This window comes from Alligator mississippiensis, chromosome 4 (genome assembly GCF_030867095.1).
Source record: "Alligator mississippiensis isolate rAllMis1 chromosome 4, rAllMis1, whole genome shotgun sequence".
Classification (NCBI taxonomy): Eukaryota; Metazoa; Chordata; order Crocodylia; family Alligatoridae; genus Alligator; species Alligator mississippiensis.
In genome coordinates this window covers 219,480,614-219,504,069 of record NC_081827.1, presented here as the reverse complement: position 1 = coordinate 219,504,069, position 23,456 = coordinate 219,480,614, and the positions used below count along the sequence as shown (strand labels likewise).

The window sequence follows — 23,456 nt, the reverse complement described above, 5'->3', positions numbered from 1 at the left end:
CTATAGTAAAATTCAATTTCTGATATGCAAGGTGGCATGGCTTTAGGATACACCCCATATAATTGACAGAATACATATTTCAGAATCTCCTTGTAGCTGGCAATTGATGCAGTGAAGAACATCTTGATTATATATATATATATATATATACATATATATATATATATATATATATATATATATATAAAATAAATTCCATACTTCTACTGGTATTCCTCCAAAAGGTCCCTGGAAAAATAAGAAAAAACAATTAGGACTTGTTATGGTTCTTAGAAGTTTTGTGAAGGGTATGTGGAACACATCTAGCTATGACACAGTGTATGTTAGGTCTCTAAATTGACTAATGCCTCCCTCTAATAACAGACTGCAAATACAATTATTCCTAAAAAGTAAAGCATTTAAAAAGCTTTCTAATAGCTATTCTTCTTTAAACATTTGTTGCCATGTCACGCTATACAAAATAGACAAATATAAAATGTCACATTTTAATTATTACTTTCAAGATTTTGTTTGACAAAGTATTATAGTTAAGACTTATTGCTTGCTAGCTTACATTTCTCAACGTGTTTAGTGTCCTGGAGTGTTTACACTTCTATGTAACATGAGTAAAAGGGGCTTGATTTTTCAGCAGGTAGATGCTTAAGTGTGCTTTAAGTATGTATCAAGTTGAGCAGTTTATTGTCTTTAAATCTTAAAAACACTCTGTGAGCTGAGCTAGAAATTTTCGTTTTCCCATTTTACAACTGGGAAAATGAAGCACAGAGTGAAACTAGCTTGGTTTCAGCCACAGGGAGAGGTAAGAGGTATGATTAAAATGCAGGAGGTCCTGGCTTCCAGGGCAATCTTGTAGACAATGTTCTTTAAGTCTGTTCAGCATATTTTTAATAATATTTCTGAGGTTATAGTTTCTTGGTAGTTTAAAATTTCTTTGATCAATAATTTAAATAAATAAATATATTAAAACATAAAAAGATCAAAATTCAAGCACCTTTGGGTAACTTTTGTGTTAATCAGCCACTTTAAGAACTCTTTGGCAGCCATGTCATCAAGGATTTTGTTGATATCACTGGTGAAAGTGCCATCTGCATGTCTTCTGCCCATTTTTTCAGCTGCAAGAGCTTCTTCTGGGAAACTTCAAAGGGGAGAAATTGTCAAAAGAAACCCCATAAAAATAAGCACAATTCTTCCAGGGTCTCATTTTACATTCCTTACACACACAGCATTCCCACTGGTTGGAAGGAATGCAAAACTGAGCCCAGAGTTGGAAAAGGTCTATGTGACAGTCTCCCTACCAGTTTCTTATAACTTTTTATAGGTAAGCCAAAATTCCTCACTTTCCATTTTTAAAAAAAAGCCTGAAATACCAGATGTACATCAAACTGCAGATTCCTAAGACAATGTTACCCACAGATAAAACTATGACAAAACAAAATCCATTGCAGACAAATTAGGGTTCATTACTTATGAAAACATTATTGCTACTACATTGTAGCCAACTGTTTTATGCATCTAATTAGTAGTTATTGGATCTCATACATCCTAGGTTTATAGCTCCTGAAATGTTTACTGCATGAAAATGAGCTATTAGCTGCCTCAAGTAGGACTGATGGTTTTGTTGTGAATTAACAGTTATCAGATTATAATGCGTCTTCCTGTGTGATTATGGGCTGTATACAAACATATAGATTCTAGCCCCTGGTTTTGTTCATTTTGTACCATTGGAAAGCTATTCTAAGACATAACCAGAGACTTCCGAGAGCTTTCTCCTCCGAAACAGCACTGAGACTTTTTGTTGGACTGGAGCCAGGTGTGCTGATGCTGGAGAATATGGTGTTTGGGGACCTCTGGCAGCTGAGTGGCCCCCTTGGGGATCCTTCCAACTGGCATAATTCAGAGTGGCCACTAGATTGTTCTAGGATGTGCCAGAGATCAGCTTGATCTTCAATAACACCAGCATCAATAGGAAAAGAAAAGTGGGTTACAGGTTTCTGAGCTGAATACATCTTGACCAAATTTGTAATTATCATCTCTTATCTACAGATGACAGAATACATTGTCCCCGCTAATGAAAGCCATTAATTATCCATGACAGCAAAATGACAGGAAATCTGAATGCCAATATAACTTGCCACCATTCTCTTCTTCATAAGTGATCTGACTCATTAATCTCTATCTTTTAGGGAACAGTCAGTCCTTTCAGAATTACTTTTCCTGTTAGCTCTTGCTAGACTACAACACACAATCTTATCTTACAGGTTAGATTTTATTATTATCATTGTTTATATTTTTTATATAGTGCCAGAGACGTACATGCTGATTTACAGCTGGTAAAACATAACCAGAAGGTGACATGAAATCCCTGCCCCAAAGAGCTTACAGTCTGAAGACACAAATAAGTTCAGAACACGTGGCACTTGGGAGTGGCCTGAGGACTTGGTTACTGCTAAACTGAGTAGAACAGATAGAGATTTGAAATATGAGGTGACAGAGTGTCCTAGAAAGATCAAATGGGAGGCTTTTTCAAGGATAAAGTCATCATGAAAAAAGGCATGAAGTCAGGAATGGACTGATGAAATTAGCAGAAAATGGAAGGCCTGGGATGAGTGTACAGAGCAGGACAGGAAGTAAGAGGGAATAGGGAGGAAAACCTTGAACCATTTCAGAAGGAGCAAAAGGATCAAAAAAGAAAGTATCAGGATGGCAGGAAACTAAAGTTATTTTGCAGTAGCATGTGGGAGAGATTGGAGAACAAAGAAGTAAAAGAATGGGAGACCAGAAAAATGAGTTACCAGGGCCCAGATAGGAACTTTGCTGAGAGGGAATAAGAGGAACAGTCAAACCTTGGAAATATTGCAGAAGAAAATGTAAAAGAGGGTTCTGATAGCCAAGGGGAAAGAGTAGAGAGGAATCTAAGATCATACTAAGGTTGATCTTCTTAGTGACTGTTGGAGTAGGGGTACTGCTAACAGGGATATGGGAGCAGAAAAGGACAGATTTTAGAGGAAAGTCTGGTTTGGATTTGGAAACATTGACCTTGGAATATAACTTGACCTTTACAAAAGTAACAGCACGGTGAACTCTTAAACAGCTTCATTTTAATCTGTAGTTGGATTGAATCATTTTAAATGACTGGTTTATACCAACAATGCAATTTAAATTACAAAATAAAATATGAACTACATAGAGACTAATCAAAAATACATTATGGAACTATTAGGCTTGATTTCTAACTTAAAAAGCTAGACAGTATTTAATGATAGGAATGGATTCTTACTCTCTTCTTCCTCGTCCATTCACTAACCAAGCAATGAATTCCTTGGCAGCTTGACCTTCCAAATATGAGGTAATGTCACTGGTGTAGGTGCCCTCAGCATGTCTCTCAAATTCAGCATGACGCTTGGCAAGTCCATTGCTGAAAAAAGAGCAGTTTTCTTGGGATCTGGATCTTAGTAACACATTATCAATTCTTTCCTTGGCTTGCTTATGTCTTATGATAGAGTTGCTCAACTGGCAGCCTGTGGGCTGCATGTAGCTCTCTAGGGTTAGCCTGTTGGCCCCTTGGCTCTGGGTCCAGGCTCACCTCTCCTCACCACTCTAGACACTGCTGCTACAGCTGATGTCTCTGGGCTGTAGAGACATCCACAATGTCATTGTGGAATTTTGGAGTATTATTCTCTGGATATATTAGCTCCTCCCCCTTCCTCTTCCAGCTTCTGCATCCTACCCCACCTCTGGAGATGGTGTGTCACAGTGCAGCCCACAGGGCTGAGGGAACCTGCGGCCAGGGACCCTGGGGGGACCCAGAAACCTTACATGGTACAGGAGCACTGGCACTGTGCAACAGGGGGGTCATGTGGTGTAGCAGTGTGCAGGGCATTGCGGGTACTGGCACAGCGCAGTGGGGGAATGCCCACTGTTGCATGGAGTGGCATGTGGCCTGGGGGAGCAGGGAGCCCTCAGAGCATGTCACTGGGAAGCTTGTTTCCTGCCCTGCCTGGCCACTCAGAAGTTGGACAGCCCTGTCTAATGAGCAAGAGTTTTTATCATTTTTATATCAATATTTTTATTCTATTACTAATAATTACACTATCTTTTACCACCCTCAGTAATTCCAGTCCATCCATTTTGATCATTTGTAGCCAAACTTAAGAGACGTGATGCCTTCAGCCTTCTGTCCCCCCAGCCATTTTTAATGGATCCTCCCTTTTCCTTGATGTTTTGCCCTTTCATTTGCAGTCAAAATTGATCACATTGATCTTTTTTGAAGAAATACTGCATTGTGGAATTTTGGAGTATTATTCTCTGAATATATTAGCTCACATTTGTTTTTTGCATCTCTTTATTTTCTGCCTATGTTTCAAGTCTTTGTAGACCTCCTATTAATATTCTGCCATCTTGGGATTTCACTATTCCTCCCAATTTGGTACCATCTGCACTTTCTATTAGCATGCTAGCTAGGGCTGGTTGGAACATTTTTGACAAAATGTTATTTGCATCAAAATATTCTGTTTCATTGAAGCTGAAATATTTCACAGAGGTATACTGATTTTGACAAAGTTTTCATTGGGAAGGTCTCTGAGACCTGGGGTGGGCTCTCTGGTCATTTTTTATAATGGAGAGAAAAGCAAATGAAAGAAACCCTGACTTTTAACAGAAAACCAGGATTTTTGACACAATTTCAGTTACAAAAATATTTAAAGGTGTGCTTTGTTTCAGTGTGGAAGAAAAACAAATGCGAAAACCTTTAAGTTAGCACAAGATGGAGTTGTTGTCCTCCAGTTAGTGACCATGACACCTATTTCCTCTTCTAGAATGAAACATTTACATAAAAATAGACCTAACACAGATTCCCATCTCACTGCCTTGTCAAATATTAATGCCCTTTCCTTAGTATCTTGTATTCAGTTGATGCATCATTTCTAATCTCTGTTAGGATCTAGTCTTTTTAAGAATATAAGAAGTTCCATACTGGGTCAGACTGATGGCCCATCTAGCCCAGCATCCTGTCTCTGGCTGTCCATAGTATGTGTACAGAGCATGTTTAGTTGTATCCATTGCTTGTTGTAGCCTCCCTTGTATCAATCAGCAATTTTTTCTAACTATATGGATTTTTCCTTTTTTTACCTTATTCTCTGTATTTATTTATTCACTACAATTTCCTTTCCTGAAATCTAGTACTCTTGAGCTGCTGCATCCTGGAAGCCACTTCTGAAATCAAGTAACTCATGAGTCCAAACTTCCCTTTCATAACAACAGTCTCAATAATTTCTTCTTTGACTTAAAAAGTAGATCTAGGATGGCTTCTTCAATGCTAGACTCTGTATTACCTTGGTTATAATTATGAAGTTGGAAGGAATTATATTAGACTATGTTTTTTATTCATCAAAAAAACAGATTAACTCTCCACTGAGTAACATGTCCAGTGCTTTGAAGTACCTTGAGAGCGGGTCCAAATATTTTTCATTCTCTCTCTGCTCCTGTCCTTGTTGTCTGTAGCAGAAACCCACAGTCATTAGATTATTAATATTACATTAGGAAACTTACAGCATTCATAAAATGATAGAATTCTGCTGAATATTATTTACATGCCACTACAAGCATCCATGACTATTGGGTAGGTATAAATAATTTTAGGGTGCTGATATTTAATTTAGTATAGGTTCTCAAAATTATTAGTTCTATGCAACTGCAGACTTGTAGGTTCACTGCCCCACAGTAAAATAAACATATTAGCAAAACATAGATTGTAATATCATAAAGAAACATTTAATCTGATCATCTGTATAACACAGGCTGTATAATTTTATCGAATTACCCTGGCACTGGGTCCAATAACTTATGCTTGACTAAAACATATCTTGTATAGTATTGGTATTTATGTGGCATTGCTAAGGTACCCAGTATCCAACAGAGTTTAGTTCTAGATGTAGTTTCTATAATGAGACTGCAATATCAGAGTACCTACAGATGAAAAAAAAAGTATCAGGTTTTCATCACCTGGATCCTCAAGGATATTTAGGCATTGATTCTCATTTACTCCAAGATGTTTAAACACTTCTAAGGATCTAGACTTGTGTTCCCTTCCCACAAGGGAAGTGTACAGTCTCCTGATAGATGGCATCTCAAATAATATACTGATACTGTGCTTGATTTAGTCAACAGTCTGATGACTGTTTTCAGTCAAACACTTCTGCTGTTTCAAACAATGACCTTCCACATATGGTTAATCTCTTTGAACATATTCATAGCATGTTTAAACTATCCTTAAGATCTTCTCTGGTTTGCATGCAATTAATCAAAAAGTAAAATAGATTGTGTGTTGTAATGTGAAGCTGAAACCCAGTGAACTGATTTCTGACTTGTACTAGACTTTGGGCTGCTTTTTCTAGATGATGATTAATAACAGCATGACCAATATGCTTACCCATTTCTTTTAGTGCTCATTAACCATTGCACAAAATCCTGAGCTCGTCTAGTGTCCAAGTACTTGCTGTAATCACTGGTGAATGTACCTTGTGAATGACGCTTCACTTCATTCAGCTGTCTAGATTCATCTAGTGGTTCAGACTGGGAAGCTTTGAATGATCTATGAATAGTTTGTAACACATTAATCAGCACTGAGTAGGTGCATTGATTCTTCTTTAAGAGTATAACCCTACCTTCTAACAGAATAAGAACAAAAATCAGTTGATATATGACCACAACTAGCTAGGTTATGAAATAAGATTAAAGGACCTGGGATAAGGTTATGGAAAGGATAGGATGATAGAAAGGGGAGTTCTGGCTCCCCAGTCAGGGTGTGCAAGGTGAAGTTGTTTACAGTCCCCAGGTAGGAGTGCAAAATGGAGGTTGTCTGGTTTTCTAATGCTTCTGGGCTCTGCCGGTCACTACAAAAGGCCAAGAAGAAATATTCCCCTCTCCTATTACTACTGGAGCTAGAGGGGAGTGGAAGGGAGGAGAGGGAAGTTTGCATTCCTCAGAGCTGTTGGATGTTGGTTACACCCAAGGCCGGAGATTTTAACAGAGGTCTGCGGATCCTTTTTGCCTTTGTCTGTAGTGGGGGATGTGGTTCACTTCCCTTGATCTCTTGAGCATAGTTTAACAAACTGTTTCCTGTCATTGAAGTGGCAGAACATTGCAGGGGGCTGAGGGTACTGTCAATACCTGTGACAGACATTATGCCTAACAGTTATGTGTGAAAGTTGTTCCTAACGTTTTTTAAAAACATGTTAGACAAATACTTGTCTGGGATTGTTTAGATAGGAATGATCCTGACTTGAGAAGGGTATGGTACTAGATGACATCCTCTAGTCTTTTCTAGCCCTACTTTTGTATGATTTTATGATCTACTGGCTGACAAAGTATAACGTAAGTATGAAGTCCCCTTACACAATAGAAAAAGACTACTGTTCAAAATACTAAGCAATTTGTATTCTATTATTTGCAGTAGAGATACCTCTCTCTGACTCCATTGTTAGTTCCAATATAATGTAATGGCGTAATAAAGTTTTTCTTAAATTACAGAATATTTTGCCTGAAGTTACTGGTTTAAAAAACTAGATTATTGTATTTGTGGTGGTGATTGAAAAGTTGAGTATGAAGTATTTACCTTGATTTCTCTTCTGTGTCTTGAAGGGGATTTTGCCAGCTGCCTTGGACTATCATTAAAAGCAACCCAGCCACAAAATAAACACTTTTCATTTTCATTGCCTGTCACAACAGATAGGGGAAAGAAAGAAACACAATCACCTTGACATTAGAGTCAATACATGAAAGGGAAAAACCTCTTAGTTCTGTACTGAATTTACATATAATGAAACTGAATATACATGGGTATAAAATGAATAGAGCTTTGGAATGAGACTCAGAGGACCTAGGATCTATTCTGGGCCACTAACCTGTTGGATGACCTTGGACAAGTCTCTTATATCTTCAAGTTTGTCACCTGTAAAATGAGGGCGTTGAGCACAAGAGACCTACAGATAAATTGTGCTGCATAAAAACTAGGGTTTATAACATTGTTTCAATGTGCTGTAGTAAGAAAACTGAGGTCACTTTCTGGTGTTCTTTTTTAATTTTCTGCATCTCTTGACTAAAGAAATCAAAGCAGACTCCCATCAGGCAGTGTAGTGTCACATTGGCCACTCTTCTCAGTCTGACTCAATATATTTTTCTCCATTCTTTATAGCCATTCTTTACTCTTTCTGTCATCTAAATCAGCAATCACTTTCCAAAAGGTCTCTAGGATAAAGCAGGCAAATTTTAAATCTATGTTCAACAGGTAACATTTTAGAAAATTACATATGGAAATCCATGGTGCAGAATTTCTGGTGTCTTTGATGCAATGATATACCTATAACTGTGCTCACATTGCTTTTTTATTCCATCTTTTGAATCATCTTGTCACCTCCATGATCTCTACCATTAATGGTACAATCTTGAAAAAAACTAAATGCCAGGATACAGAGCAGGGGACTTCCGCACATCATGAGATTAATTCTGCACTGATTGATAATCTATTCAATTCTAGGATTTAGTGATTTTATTTATTGTATTAATTGAGATACACCAATTGAGCATTGGAGGAGGAACATACCCAGTCAAGGCTGCAATTCCTAGGCACAATGGGCTAAGTACCAATTTCAGAATAGATCTATGTGTATTGTTTATGGAGACACATGTTTTTTCCCTGCATCATGGGATGACATATAACTAGAAATGAAAGATACTAGAATGGATGGAAGTCTTGGAAACAACATATCCAGTGACTTAATTAAAACCTATAGAAGTTTAAGCATTAGGTAGTTCATGGGTAGCTGACCAGTAAGCTCCAAACTAAGCTTATTTGTTTGATACTTAATGTCTGTGTAAAGTATTTAGACCACCACAAAAGAACTTTTCATTTCCAAAGAAATACATCTCTAACTTATACATAAAACAATGATATCAGATAAGTACTACACACAGTTTGCCCACACATTTACAACACAAAGATGTAATGTGGTTTAGACATCCCAAACATAATGAAACTGGACTTCAGAATATCTTGGGGCAGATGCTCAGCAAGTGTAAATTGTCATAACTTCATTGCCTTCCATAGACCTATGACAATTTACAGCAGGTAAAGATTTTCTTCCTAGTAGTAACTACTTGATTGTTTCCAGGCCCTCCAGAAATACACAGGCAGAACACGACGTTAGTACTGCTGTCGCTAGGTGAAGCCTAATTCTTAATGGGATGTTAACAATATCATATTGCGGTATTGCAGTATCAACAGCAATTCATTTAAATGGTGTCTTAGTCATTACCATGAAAATAGACTTAAGGACCTTATTTTTTTTTTCCATACTGGATCAGACCACTGAGCCATAAAATCTGTTATCCTATCTCTAGCAATTGCCAATACCTAATGGTCCAAAGTTGCTGTTGTTCAATAATATACAGAAGAAGCAGTTCCTTCCCAATCTCTGTAATGATTAGTTTATGCCCTGATTATTCTATCTCATTCTATTGTTCGTAGGGTAGTTGCAAATGATATACTGGTCAAAAAAATATTCATTTCCTTTTTATATCCCCTTTAAATCCTCTTTAACTCTCTATTCATGTTCCTACTCAGAACTCTACTTCTGTGGTGCAACACTGACCTCCAATGTTTATCCAAAAAAATGCATTCATTTCACATTTCTTATGTTTAAAGACATCAGGACATATCCAGCAGTCTATAAACACAAAGTTTTTGTGGTACATCAACATTACAGTCACAGTGACAGCAGGGTAGAAATAACCGAGGTAGCTTTAAACTAGGTAGCTTTCCTACTAGTAGCATGCTAATCATGGCAGCACAGAGCTCAGGACAGGTTAACTATCCTTCCTTTCAAGCAAGCCTTGCAACCTACCCTGAGCTTCATATTGCCTCAACTGAACAATTGAGCTGGCTAGCTTGGGCATTTCTGTACTGACCTGCAGCGGTCAACTTTAAAGTCACTAGAATTGGCATGAGTGAAATAGTTTGGTCACTAAACCAAAATTGCCTTAAATAATATCAATAAGCAAAGCTGATCTTATATAAACAGTTAATACATATAAATATGAAGGACTTGATCCCAAACCTCTTGAGTAGAAAGGTTCTCATTGATTCAAGTGGGGCTTGGAACTGACCCGAGTTTTCTGAGAATTACATGCAGGTTTAGCATTATGGATTGGAGCAGAATCACTGACTTCAGTAAAACATAAGCACATGCTTAAAATGAAATACATGAATCAGGGCCTTATACTATATTGGCAAAGGACTTTTGGTGAGATTAATAAAAAGAAAGGAAGTTATATGCAAGTATTTGAAAAGATTAAGATTAAGAATCTTCAATTTAAAAGACTGCCCTTCAGAGAAACAAGCACTTTTGAAAAATGCACAACCGTTAAACTTTTGTGCATGGACAGATGTAATGTTTGTATTGTTTTGAGTGTCTTAAAAGTGCCATAAAAAGTGAGCAGATAATGCACAATGCACAGGGCTAAGAACCCCCCCAGATTATACTATGGATGAAACTGAGATGAAAAGCTTTGAAATGCTTTGCAGTGAAGTGCTTCAGGTTATACACATTCTCCCCACTTACATATTTTCTGTTGCAAGATGCATTTTTATTTGTATATTCTTTAATATACATTATTGTTAACCACAATAGGTATTTGTTTTCTATAAATCAACCAAACTCATATTAACTAGAAAATTGTTCTTGTTTTATTCTGGAATAGATGAACATCAACAAAAAAATTAGCAGCGTGAAAATATTTGTATAGATCTGTTAACTGATCCATACAATATATGTAATTCATCTAAATACAATTTTAAAAAAATGAAACAGTTTCCACAGCGCATGGGAAACCTAGTTCTTAACTTGATGTGAGAAGCTTAGATTAACTGAGGAAACAGCAAAAAAGCTTGCAGCCAAATTTCTGAGTTCCAGCCAAACTCAAAGTAATTTTTAATTCCTCTTTGATAAAAGATTAGAAAGTACTGTTCAAATCATTCTTTTCTTGCCATTTTGAATGTATTAGATAAATAGAGGTTGACAAAATTAGATGCATAAACATTACCAAATTATCTGACAGGATGTTCTTAATGAGATTCTGAGCTGCCAGAGGAAATGTCAATAATTTGTATTTATTAAGTCTTGATCAAAATGTTTAAGGCTGTGAACTGGCTCATGCAGCATTCATTTTGCATCTAGAATTGGGAAACAATATTTTTTTCCTAATGACCTGGCTTTTTGCTAGTATTCCTAACATATTTTACTACAGATTTCTGCAGTGCCCTGTGTATGGAAGCTGTATATGGATATATTGTACTGAATCTTGCTAAAGGCCTGATTCATTCATAGGGTAAAAACACACTCATAGAATTATATCAGTGGTGACAAGTGAGAAATTTTCCCATTTGAAAATTAAAGTGTGAATAGGAATATATTTCTATATGTAGGAGACTTGCAGATAGGAGAGGCAATTAATTAATCTACTACCACTTCTATGTACATGTCATTTACATATAAATGCTATCAAACTTTTCCATATGGCTTCTTACAGTGAAATGAAAATCACAACTTTTCAATGGAATTATACCAGTTGCTCCATTACTTTCTTACATGGGAGGTTTTTATAGACCACTATTGATTTTATATCTGGTAATTTGTACAGGACTTTTAGGAATTATCTAAAAGGGTTGAATCTGTGATTAAAGTCAGTCTGGTACACTGTCTCTAAATTGTATTAAATAAACAAATATAATGAACAGAACATTGACTACATATATAATAAAATATATTACAAATATTAATTTATAATAAATAAATGATATTTGAGAATGGGAGTAGAAAACAACATTGGCAGTTAATAACCTCAGTTTGTATGTCCATATAGCTAATAGTTAAATTTTTACAACAATGCATTTCTTCTGTGATTCCATGTTTAATTTCCGTCTTTTCCATCATTTAGAAGTTGACTTATCTCTGGATTGTCCTCTCTTTAACTAGTTGTCTTCTAAACTAAACTTATGCAAATTTCAATTATATACTTCCAAACCTTGAAGAATAATAAAAGATTAAAAAGCAACGCGTTAAAAGATCCTGCACTTACTTTATAAATTTGAGGATACAATTGCACTCAATCCAGTGAACAAATCTAGAAAGCTAGTATGAATCTTACCTTTGGATACTTCAAAGAAATACGCAGTGATTGGAGAAAGAGTAGCTACTCTTTCTTCTGGAACTTTGGGAAGCCTTGAGGATTCTGAGAGCTGTTTGCTGCCTCTGTTGCACAGCTTTATATATACTGTTCAGCTCTAGTAAGCATTACGAGAGTGCATCACTGCTGACAGTTTCTTTGTCCAACCTAAAAAAGTAATCATGATATTTGCCATTCTTTACATTTGACAATTTTTACAAGCAATTTCACATACTCATTCTGCTTACTTTATGACATCAATGCTGAGATAGGTCCTAATGGAGAGACAAAAGGGAAGTGTCAATGCCAAAAGCAGTCGTGAGGACATTTGAGATACATGGTTAAATAAAGGTGATAGAGATCAACACAGCATTTTCTTTAAATTCCAGTTTGCCTAGCTAACGTTTTAAGTATCTTGGCCCTATTGGTGTTAATGGTAAAACTCCCACTGACTTCAATGGTATCTAAACTTTAGCCATCAATTTTAAATTACATTTTATAAACAACAGCAATTATGAAGACAACAGCAAGCAAAGCTTTGCACAACTAGAGAAGGGAAAGAGCTGAAAAACTCCACAAATCCTACTAGAGACCCTCATGTTCCAATATAATCACTTTTAGGAGGTAGTATAGAGATGGGCACATGTGCCAAGCTCTAGAACACTTGATCTTACAGAAATATTGGGCTTCATATCCAGTTACCTCAATGTATAATGTAGAAACTTTGTCCATTAGTGTATGAGAATATATGCTAAATATATGAATTGTATGCCAAATGATTACTGCAAAATGAGGTCTACATCATGTCCTCGAGATTTGCTCAAATATCCCACATCCCTAGAAATTAGTTTGACATGATTAGACAGGCCTACACTGCATTATGTTCTTCATGGTTGCCCTTAACAGATCTTGAGGGATAGCTGACTAAGGCATTACCCAGCTCTGGCAAAGTCCTTCCTTTGTCAAGGAAGTAAGAAGGAAAAGCCCTGATGACTAGAGATGGTCCAGAAGCAAAAAGCTTCTGAGTGGATGGCCCTGGATTCTGAATAGCACCAGGGGGATCTGCCAGTGTTTATTCTCTTCCAAGATGAGAATGTGAGATCTCCAAAAGGAGATCCCTATGGAGATTTTGTCATCTGGTTTTTCCCAACAGTGTGAACACTAATTATCTGGAACCACCTATTTAGGCTATATGTACAAATTGTAATAGTGCATAAGAAAACAGAAGATGCTTATTATATTTGTAAGTGACCAGATGATTCAAATCAGAAATTAAACATTAAGGCCCAGATGATCACTGAATTCAGAGATGTGGTAATAGTAATAGAGGGAAGAATATGGAACCATTGGGAGCCAGTTACAGCCCAGTGATCCTATGCATCTGTCCAGGCCCCAGCATGAATTGGAGCAAGCCAAGGGTTAATCTGTCATCCTCCCATCCATCCAGATCAAATGGCAGCAGAGAGGTCTATTTCAATGGGGTAATCCCCCAAGCAGGGCCAAACACTTGTAGACCTTTAGTGTTACAAAGGAGTCAGAATGTGAACCAAACTCCAGCCTAATAACCTGAGGGCATACACGCAGCAGAAAAACAAAACAAAGTGACATTAGACTGTGAGAAATACCAGGCAGGATTTCTGCAATTCCCAAACAGGACAGCAGATGGTGTTCAGTGGGCCTTTTATCAGGTTCTTGCACCACTGTGGCATAGATATGATCTTGTGCTAAGGTACTGCTACTGACAGTACATTACTACATACTGGGTGTGTCTACATGTGCTATTAGTGCACATGAATAATCTCTGGAGTTTATTTTGGAATTTTTTGCTCCTGGGTGTGCCATTGGACATGCACCCTGGAGCAAATAACTCCAGAGCAATTAGCTCCAGAATTTATTTACAGGCATCAAGTAGAGCCCAGTCAGAGCAGCCCCAGTTGGCAGGGGGCCCCAGGGGTCAGGCTGCCAGCCCAGGGCTGCTCTGACCAGGCTCACTATGCTACAGAAGGGCTGGTTGGGGTACAGGGGTGCTCTAGTATGGGGCTAGACAGCAGGCAGTCCCAGCACTGAAGCACTCTTGTGACCTAGCCAGCCAATCAGCATCTACACATGTGCTGCTTATGCTGGGGCATAAGGGTGCTTCAATGTGGGGGCTGCTTGCCAGCTAGCTCCACACTGAAGGGCCCTTGTGCTCTTGTGCTCCAGCCAGCCCCTCCACAGAACGTTGAGCCGGGTTGGAGCAGCCCTGGGCTGGCAAGCTGAACCCCAGGGGCCCTGCCAGTCAGAGTTGCTCTGACCCACCACAACATGCTGTGGTTCTGGGAGCACATGTAGACGCAGCACTAGAGTTTATTGTTTCACATTAATATGTATGTGTAGATGCGCCCACTGCCATTAAAGCAATACATGCCATTAAAGCAATGTAATAAATTCCAGCGCAGTTTGCACAGGAGTCCAGCTGCTCCCAGGTACAGTGTCTGCATGTGCGCCCAGGGCTGCAGCAGTTTGACCAGGGAAGAGCAACCCCAAGCAGCAGAGAGTCTGACTGGGGCACAAGGGTGTTAAAATGTGAGGCTGAAACTGAGTTTTATTTTACCTCATCAAAGATACTCTGTCATGTCTATAGGATCTTGATAGTTCTTTTCTTCTGTTTCTTTAGTCCTTTTTATCCTATGGTGTAGAAATAAACATCACAATTATGATTTCAGTTCTTTCTGAAGTATGAGACAGAACACCCAAGCAGGCAACTTATTATATAGTTTAGTTAGGTCAGCATCTAATATTGATCTTCTAACCACAGGTGTGCCTTAGATGCTATGCAGCACAAATAAAAAGCACAACATGCAGCAACATCTGTACACTTATTGCTTATTAAAACTGTATGCAATATAGGAATTGTATACTAAACATTAATACATATCTATACTGGACACATGCCAAAGAGATAAGAAGACAGTGCAGCAATTTCCAAGCACCACATTATATTAATTAAATTGTCATTTGCTCATACTCCACAGTTTATAAATTATTATAGACAATGTGAGATGCCTGCTGACAGAAGTCAGTGGCCATCTCTTCCCCCTCTATTGTGGACTGGGATATGAAATTACTTTATTCAATACATTTAAGATATGAAACTTGCAGCTGACCTGCATTTGCCATCTGCCCCAAATCTGGAGACCTTCCTACATGATGTGTGGGCACAACAAGAGCTTGTGCATTGGTCTGATTGATTTGAAAGGCACAGGGCTTCTTCACGATTTGTTGCACTGTCCTCTGTGGGACCTGGTTCTGTAAGAGACAGAATACTGGACTAAATGAGTCATGGGTCTGTGGAGAAATGGCAAAAGGAAATACCTGCACCATGGGTACCAAATATAATCCCAGCTAAGGTGTCATGGGTGGGATATTTACAGAAACACTGGGCCCTGGGCTCTGTACTAAAGCTGTGTTAAGACTAGGGTTTTACCTTCAGGCCTTCTGAAGTCACTGGAGATGTATCAATTCACACAAGCAGCACAGTTGGCCGAGTGTACAAGAACAGTATTAGATTTTGAGAAGACAATATTTATAATTGAAAGTAATGCCAATGCTCCTAGTAAGTGCTGTAAATCATTCAGATTAAAAAACAAAGCAATCAAATGACTACATAAAACGTAGTAAACATCTGTGCCTTGTAATTGGAACTGACTGGCAAACTGGAAAATATTGAATGTGATCTGAAGTTGACTTTTTCTCTGAGTCAGTTCATTACGAACATGAACAATTGTTCCCTCAGTCTGGGGAAGGCACAGGGGAAGCTGGTGCTTGACTCCTCCCAATGATGGAGGAATCAAGCCAAAGTGTACAGGTGTTCATTTTAACGAGAGAAATTCTCTCACCTGGGAGATCTTCCAAGGATCAAACTGGAAAATCTTTCTCCCAGAGGGAGTCAGTTTCATCTGAAAGAAATAGAATGAATGCTTATATGTTCCTTGTTTCTATCAAGAGAGTGGCAATTCTAATGCCTGTACATGACCTATGTCTCTAGATCTATATCTTAATTTAGTGGAGTGAGGAAGTATCATATTTTCTTGTATACAATATACCCCCAAATAAATCATGCACCTTTTGTTGGAAAGCAGAATGTAGGAAAAAAAAAAAGATTTTCCCTGTTATGGCTGTCTGTGTGACATAAAGTAAATCATCTTGGGAACATAGAGTGAACAGGAAGCATGGCAGCAGGAAGTTCCTAGTGCCAGCTGCCTCACCCAGACTGTCTCCTGGGAAGTTACATTTCCTGAATGCTATTTTTTCAAGGAGGACTTACTCTTTGTCACAGGATGCTGGCTTCCAGACCCTTGCAAGGGCAATAACTATGGCCATTTGTAAATAAAACAAGGGGCATCTGTGCACGGCACTTTAAAGTGGGCTAAATGCTCTCTCTCTCTCTCTCTCGACATGCAAGTAGGTTGGTGTTGGTGGTCAGGGTGCTCATTAGGCTGGCTTTTCACTGCCTTTTTATTTCTTTTTGGGGCAGACTTTGACCAAAGCCTGTAAATTTCTGGAGGCTTCTCCACCAATCACCATTCACCTTTTTGCACATGTTTATTTTGGATTCTGTCACCAGTACTGTGTTGTCTTTCACATTCCAGTCTGTTTTTCAGTCCTATGTTATACCATCTCCACATTCCTAAAACCCCTGTATCTTATCTTGTTACTTGCTATAGCTGGTTTGTACCAGCCTTCATTTAACTATTATTCCCACATCATTCACAGCACTCAGACTTACACAGACTCACCTGCTGCTTTTTCAGAAAATGGTTGACACAGTTAAGATGGCTACTTAGCATAAGCGAATGGCTTGCTTAGCATAAGCATTCATAAGCAAAATCATAGTATAAGTATAACATAAGCAAAGTCATAGCATAAGTATAACATATTTTAAACAATAATGGCATAGATATAACATATTCTAAAACATATTCCAACAGTGTTTGCACACTTCGGTGGTTTATTGATAATTAATTCCAGCTGCTGTAGGAAATTCAGCGGCGTAATGCACATTAAATGACTTGGAGCGCAGCAAACTAAAACTCCTCCGGGAGTTGTAGTTTGCTGCCTCTACAGCCACAGAGTGAAGCACCAGGCTCTGTGCAGCTTCATGGCTCAGCAGGAAGCCCTGCAGGCAGCCCAGGAAGGCAGGCACTGCCCAAGAAAAGTGGTGAGCCTGAACTACCCCCCCCCGCCCCCGAGCCTGCTTGCCTGCCTGAGCTGCACGGGGGCCTGGTGCTTCCCTCCATGGTTGTGGTGCCCCCTGGGACTGCCTGAGTCTGTGGGTGGGTGCTGCCAGGGTGGGGGGCGCTGCTGCTGGAGAGGGAAGCATCAGCTCCCCCTACAGCCCAGGGACCGCTCCGCCTGCTGGCAGCTCGCCCTCTCCTGCTCGCCGCTGAAGAGGCAGGTAAATGCGGGGTGTGTGCATGACACAGAGGGTTGAAAGGGCCCTAAACTGGGCATCAATTTAGGGCCCCTGTTTCGTCTACACATACCCAAGAGTGTTAGTTCTTTACTGACCGTAGCTCCTTATACAAGTTCCTGTAAATAAAGTGTTATCATAAAGCCTCATCGAAATACTACAAATACTCAGCCAATAGCTGTAGCTGTGAGTGGTAACGTAGTACTTCATGGTTTTGGCAGCCATCTTGGCAGATGCATGGCATGCCGTATGTCACCAGGCTTGTTTCTTATCCAGCAAAGAAAACAACTTCACTGCTTAAATGAGAACTTTGGAGGGCAGGAGTGATTTTGGGGGGAGAAAATACGGTATGTCCTATTTAGGTTGAGCTTTTTAAATTTCTTTTCCATCTATATAGCCAGTCCATTAAAAGATACCACAAAGAACCTTTGCTACTCATACATTTCCTGGCCCATCACAGTTACAGCCCTCTGTATAAGGACTCCTCCTCCAGGAAATCTATAAAACACCTTTAGAAGACAGGCCTGGAAACAAAAATTCAGAATTTTACTGGACAGTAAACATATACAATGATTTCAAGTCTCATTATAATTTAGCAGGTGTCTCTTCTACCTCTCTGTACTCCACAACCCCTTTTCCTTCTGAATAGTCTTGTTCTTCTACATAATTAGGTTATCTGTTCAACTACACTTTTCATTTTGAAGTTAGTTCTGGTAACTTCTCTTTGTTTCTAGTTTATACCCCTTCTCAACTCCTATAAGTCCCTGTTTTCTTTTTTATATGGAGTTAAACACAAGCCATTGTTTTATCTATTATTTAGCTTGAGCTGTACTTGTTTCTTTCCCAAGCCTGAGAATGGGCACTTTGTGACCAGAAGCTTGTCTGACATCTCTCCCACATATACAGTTGATTCAATAAAAGATCTCACAACACCCCCCCGCCCAACAAAAACAGAGCCAGATGTTCTTTGCACTGTGTTCAGGGCTCAAGTCCAGGATTCTCAGAAACTTGCTCCTTTGTGGGCCTCTGTATTTAGGTGCCCAACTTGACAAGTCTTATTGGCACCTTATTTTTTCAAAAGGGAGGGGCTTAGCAGTTTCTGAAAATCAGCTATCTTTAAACTGGCTCAAGGTGGAAACCCAAAAAACAGAGGTATCCAGATTCACTACTGCCTTTTGAAAATCTTGGCATAAGATTCACCTTTCTTGACCCCTCTTTGCTTTGTGTTTGTCTGTGCTTGAGTGCACAAAGAACACAGCACATCTTGTTGTGCGTTAACTATTCACCTCACTGGGATAGTTTTTAATCCATGTTTTAAACACATTTTTATTAAATTTAGTTGCAACTTGAGACAGGACAAGACATTTTGACTTGAAGTAATTTGAAGCCATATTACGATGCTGTTCTGAAACACTGTGGGCCAGATTTAGGAGACAAACACAGCATCTCATACAGAGTATTCAAGCTGAAAGACATTGTGAATGAGAATAGAGTTCTGTAATCCTTCTGTTGGGCAGTAGGCTTATTCCCAAGGGATGGAGGCCTGGATACTTCTGCAATATATAGAAACATTTTTACCTGCTGCCAGTTCAGATTGCCTATGAAGATGGAGCCAGAGGCAAATCCAGAGGTCCAGGGACTTTTAAAAGTCCCTAAATCAGGTGAAAATTCCTCCCTACTTCCCCTTCCCCTTTATGCTCAGAGGCATGCCCCCTCCCCTTCCTCCTCATCTTGCCACTGACTCTTTCTCTGCTGTCCTGGGGGCAGGGGAAGCACCAGAGCCATTCCTGCCACTGCTGTTTTCCCTACTGTGCCAAGATGGGAAAGGGCCAGGGCCAGGAGTCAGGGGCTGGGCTCAGCTTGTGACAGGAACAGCAGCATCAGGGATAAGTGGGTAAGTTCCCTTTCCTCACACTTGCTGGGGCAGGGTGGGGCTGGAAAGGAGAGGTGGGGAATGGGAAGGGAGGGGGAACTACTTTCTTGCCACGTTGCTGCTGTTGTCCCCAGCTGAGACCATCCTCTGCACAGCCCAGTTTGCTTTGGAGCTTCCCTACACTCCCAGGACAGCAGAGAAACAGCAGCAACAGGCGGGGGAGGGAGAGGAAAGGGAGGGTATGCATATGTCTGTGAGCATGAGCGGGAAAAAAGGGGAATTCTTACCTGCTTGAGGGACTTTAAAAAAGTCCCTGGAACATCCTATGGAGCAATCTGCCCATGCTAGGTGGTGCAAAGGATGCTGGGAGCAGGTGGTGCTACCACCCATGTTGTGAGTTGCTGCTCCTGCTCCCCACTTTGGGAAATCCTGAGTCTTCCCATGCATGTTTCAGAGTATTTCTAGCACTCGTATGAGCTGAAGTTCTTTTCCCTACTATGGCACAATATGTGGCTACTATATTTAACATGTGAATAGTGGATAGAGCATACAAGAAAAGCATTTCTTTTCCAAGTGTCTATACCCCATATTTCCTCCCATAGGGCAAGGTTAACAGCTAGCAGAGGGTGCTCCATTTCCCCAGAAGGTAAACAAGGACTATAGAAGATTAAAAATAATGCCCAGATAACATATCCACTTGGCAATAAAACACCTCTACTCATATGCCTGTATTCCTTAAAGCACTCTAGACAGGGCCATGACACCAAGTGCTTCTGTCTTTATACCCTATACAGGTTGAGAGTGACTCACTGGGCCAGCTTCATTTAACTGGAAATAGTCGCAATAGCTGTTTTGATGCAAGAGGCCAGATTTTTAAAGGTTTGGGGAGTATTTAAAGATGCAGATTCAAGCCCAAAGTGCATAATATCCTAACTGCCACTGAAATCAATGGGAATAAATTGCTTTTCTGAATCTAGTGGGATTTTCCACAAGCATCTAATACTAAATGATTTCGAAGGAACTTAGCAGCCTATACACTAACTAGTTTTTGGAAATTACACTATCCTATTTACATCTAGGTGCCTAAATACCTTTCAAAATCTTGCCCAAGGAGCCTGATTCTGCACTCCATTAGTTTCTGCATTGTTGTACCAGTTTAACAGAGTGAAGAATTAGTGTTAATAACTTCAAGTGAATCTTATTGCTCATTTGTAAAATCTTTGCATTATTGAGAACACTGTTGTCGCAGAGAAGACCATATACTCACCATTTAATTAGCCCCATTTTATGTTATATTTGCTTATTTTAATGTTAACTTTCTCAGAGCTATAATTTTTTCGTTTAACAATTAGAACAGCTGAATTTTAATTACACTAGCAACAAAAAACTTATTAACATCACTTAATTGGCAGTGTTTCCAAAAACTCTTAACTAATTGAATATTTTCTGAAGACTTCCCATCAAAGTACAATTTAACCATTACAAACAGCTTGGTAACTACATTTACATAAAGATGTGTCTGAAGAATATTTTCATGTGTGCAAAAATCAAATTTGCTATTGCCATGATAAAAAAACGGGAAGCTGTACATAGAAAGTTACTTCTACCTTTGAATTCCTTTGGATTAACCTTGTGGTATTAGTTGGCCATTTGATTTCCCACAAAGGCTTGGGACAGACATTACACATGAACTGCTTTAAGTGATCAGAAACTAGTTTAAACCTGTAACATAACAGATGTTCAGTGCACATAAACCAGTTTGAAAATGGCTGAAACCAGTTTGAGATAAATCTGGTTGAATGTAGTATCAGGCTTAACTGATTTGGGTCAAACCATAGATTCACAGATTCATAGATGTTAGGGTCGGAAGGGACCTCAATAGATCATCGAGTCTGACCCCCTGCATAAGCAGGAAAGAGTGCTGGGTCTAGATGACCCCAGCTAGATACTCATCTAACCTCCTCTTGAAGACCCCCAGGGTAGGGGAGAGCACCACCTCCCTTGGGAGCCCGTTCCAGACCTTGGTCACTCGAACTGTGAAGAAGATCTTCCTAATGTCCAATCTAAATCTGCTCTCTGCTAGCTTGTGGCCATTGTTTCTTGTAAACAATGTAAACCAGTTTATGTAATGTCTGTCCCAGACCCCTTGCTGGTTTAAGATAAGCCAGACACCCCCAGCATCCCCCAGAAGAGCTGGCCCCTTCCCTCTGCTCTCTTGTTGGAGCTCCGGCAGAGACTGCAGGTACAGCAGGGTCTGCTTGGCTTCTCTCTGCTCTACCCCCCCACCTCCATGTCACTACTCAAGCAGGAATCCCCCTCTTCCTCCCTCCCATCTCCCACAGCACAGACCCCAGCCCCACAGACCCTAGGCATGTGGTATGCAAGTTAATGCCGAGAGGTGTCTGTGTGTGTATCTATCCAATTTCACTGGGACAGGCAGACAGAACAATGACTGCTTAGGGCTTTTTGGAACTAATCAATGGGTGGGTCAGTTGGTAAGCTGTTTAAGAAGAATTTGAAATAATGGAGAGAGGCTATTGTTTTGCTGATGGGGTGATAAACACTGTTATCAGTTTCTTGCTGGTGTTACTTGCCTGTCAGTTGCTGCAGACAGTATAAAGAAGCAAGGAGAGGGAGTTTGAAAAGCTCTGTATCATCAACAGATGTATGCACTGCACACCCCACTTTACCTCATGGTGCTAGCAGGGGGCTGGGGGCTGGTAACACTTCCGCCCCTTGAGCAGACAGTGGGGAAAAGCCTGGGATGGTGCAGGCAGACCTCCCTAATCAGAGGTCATGCCAGGGCCTGACCACAACCCCCACCAGCTCAGCACTCTGGAAGGGAAGGGAGGGCTGCTCTAGCACCCTCTGGCTTCTAGCCTGAGTCATTGCAGGCATGTGTGTGAATTTCCTCAGTCCATAGAGAATATCTGTCTGATTACAAATCAACTCAGGCTCAGGCTTTTGTAATGTCTATCCCTAGCCAAAGAAATTGAAGTTAACCTCTATCTAAGGAGATTAGTAAGAATTTTTTTTTCTGTAACAGCCTATTTCTGGGTATCACACACCTTTTTCTGAAGCCTTTGGTGACAGCTACTATCAAAGAGAGGGTACTGTGCAAGATGGAGCACTGGTCTGGTGCAGTACAGTAATTAACTGAGCTCCTAAGAAGTCTGAGATAACATTTTCTACTTTATATTGGCCTCATAGTAGGTCATAGTGGACTCATCTACATCTGATATTAATTGGACACAATAAACTCCTGCACAGTTTGCACTGGAATTTATTGCTCCCAGGTGCAGTATTTACATGTGCACCCAGGACCGTAGCACATTAGGCTGAGGTGGTGCAGTCCCAGCTGGCAGGGAGCCTGTGGGGTCAGCTTGCCAGTTCAGGGCTGATCCGCCCTGGCTCAATATGCTGCGAAGGGGCTAGCTGGGGCATTAGGGTGCTACATGGCTTGCCAGCAGGTAGTCCCACACCGTAGCACCTTCAGGCCCCAGCCAGCCCTGGTCACTGTCTACATGTGCACTGCAGTGGAGTAAATAACTCCGTTGTAGAATAGTACTTGTGTTGGGCAGTATTATCCTACAGCACAGTTAATTAGTTTACTCTGGCCTAATAGCACCACTCTTGTAGACCGTGATGCTTTACTGCAGAGTTAATAGGGAAGCTCTGCAGTAAATGTCTCATGTCAATGCACCTCTTGCCTATTTTCCCATGTTACAAAAGGACTGATTTCATTTCTCATGGATGAATGCCTAGTCTACAGTAGAATATCTCCAGTAGTAGTGATTCACAACCACTCTTGGCATCTTTTTTTTCATACTGTCCTTAATTATTGCTGTTATTTATTTATATTGTGGTACTGCCTGGGCACCCCAAGCATGGGCAAGAAGCCCACTGCAGTAGGCA

General features: G+C 39.9%; 1 protein-coding gene across 1 annotated transcript; it reads right to left on the bottom strand.

Moving 5' to 3' along the window:
• Positions 1-203: 203 nt before the first annotated feature.
• Positions 204-7,707, bottom strand: GCG (glucagon). Its single transcript, XM_059725558.1, has 5 exons — positions 7,610-7,707; positions 5,437-5,490; positions 3,275-3,412; positions 989-1,132; positions 204-228 (listed from the first exon to the last, which is right to left on the bottom strand). The coding sequence occupies exons 1-5, from the start codon at positions 7,705-7,707 to the stop codon at positions 204-206; spliced, it is 459 nt and encodes a 152-aa protein (XP_059581541.1).
• Positions 7,708-23,456: the final 15,749 nt, after the last annotated feature.

Bases quoted from the DNA above. Each gene is read 5' to 3' on its own strand.
- GCG (XM_059725558.1), bottom strand. From the start codon at position 7,707: ATGAAAATGAAAAGTGTTTATTTTGTGGCTGGGTTGCTTTTAATGATA. The intron at 3,413-5,436 runs GTACTTCAAAGC...CTCTTTTTTCAG, and splicing joins TATTTGGACCCGCTCTCAAG to CAATGGACTTGCCAAGCGTC. The intron at 229-988 runs GTGCTTGAATTT...TTATTTTTCCAG, and splicing joins AACACAAAAGTTACCCAAAG to GGACCTTTTGGAGGAATACC.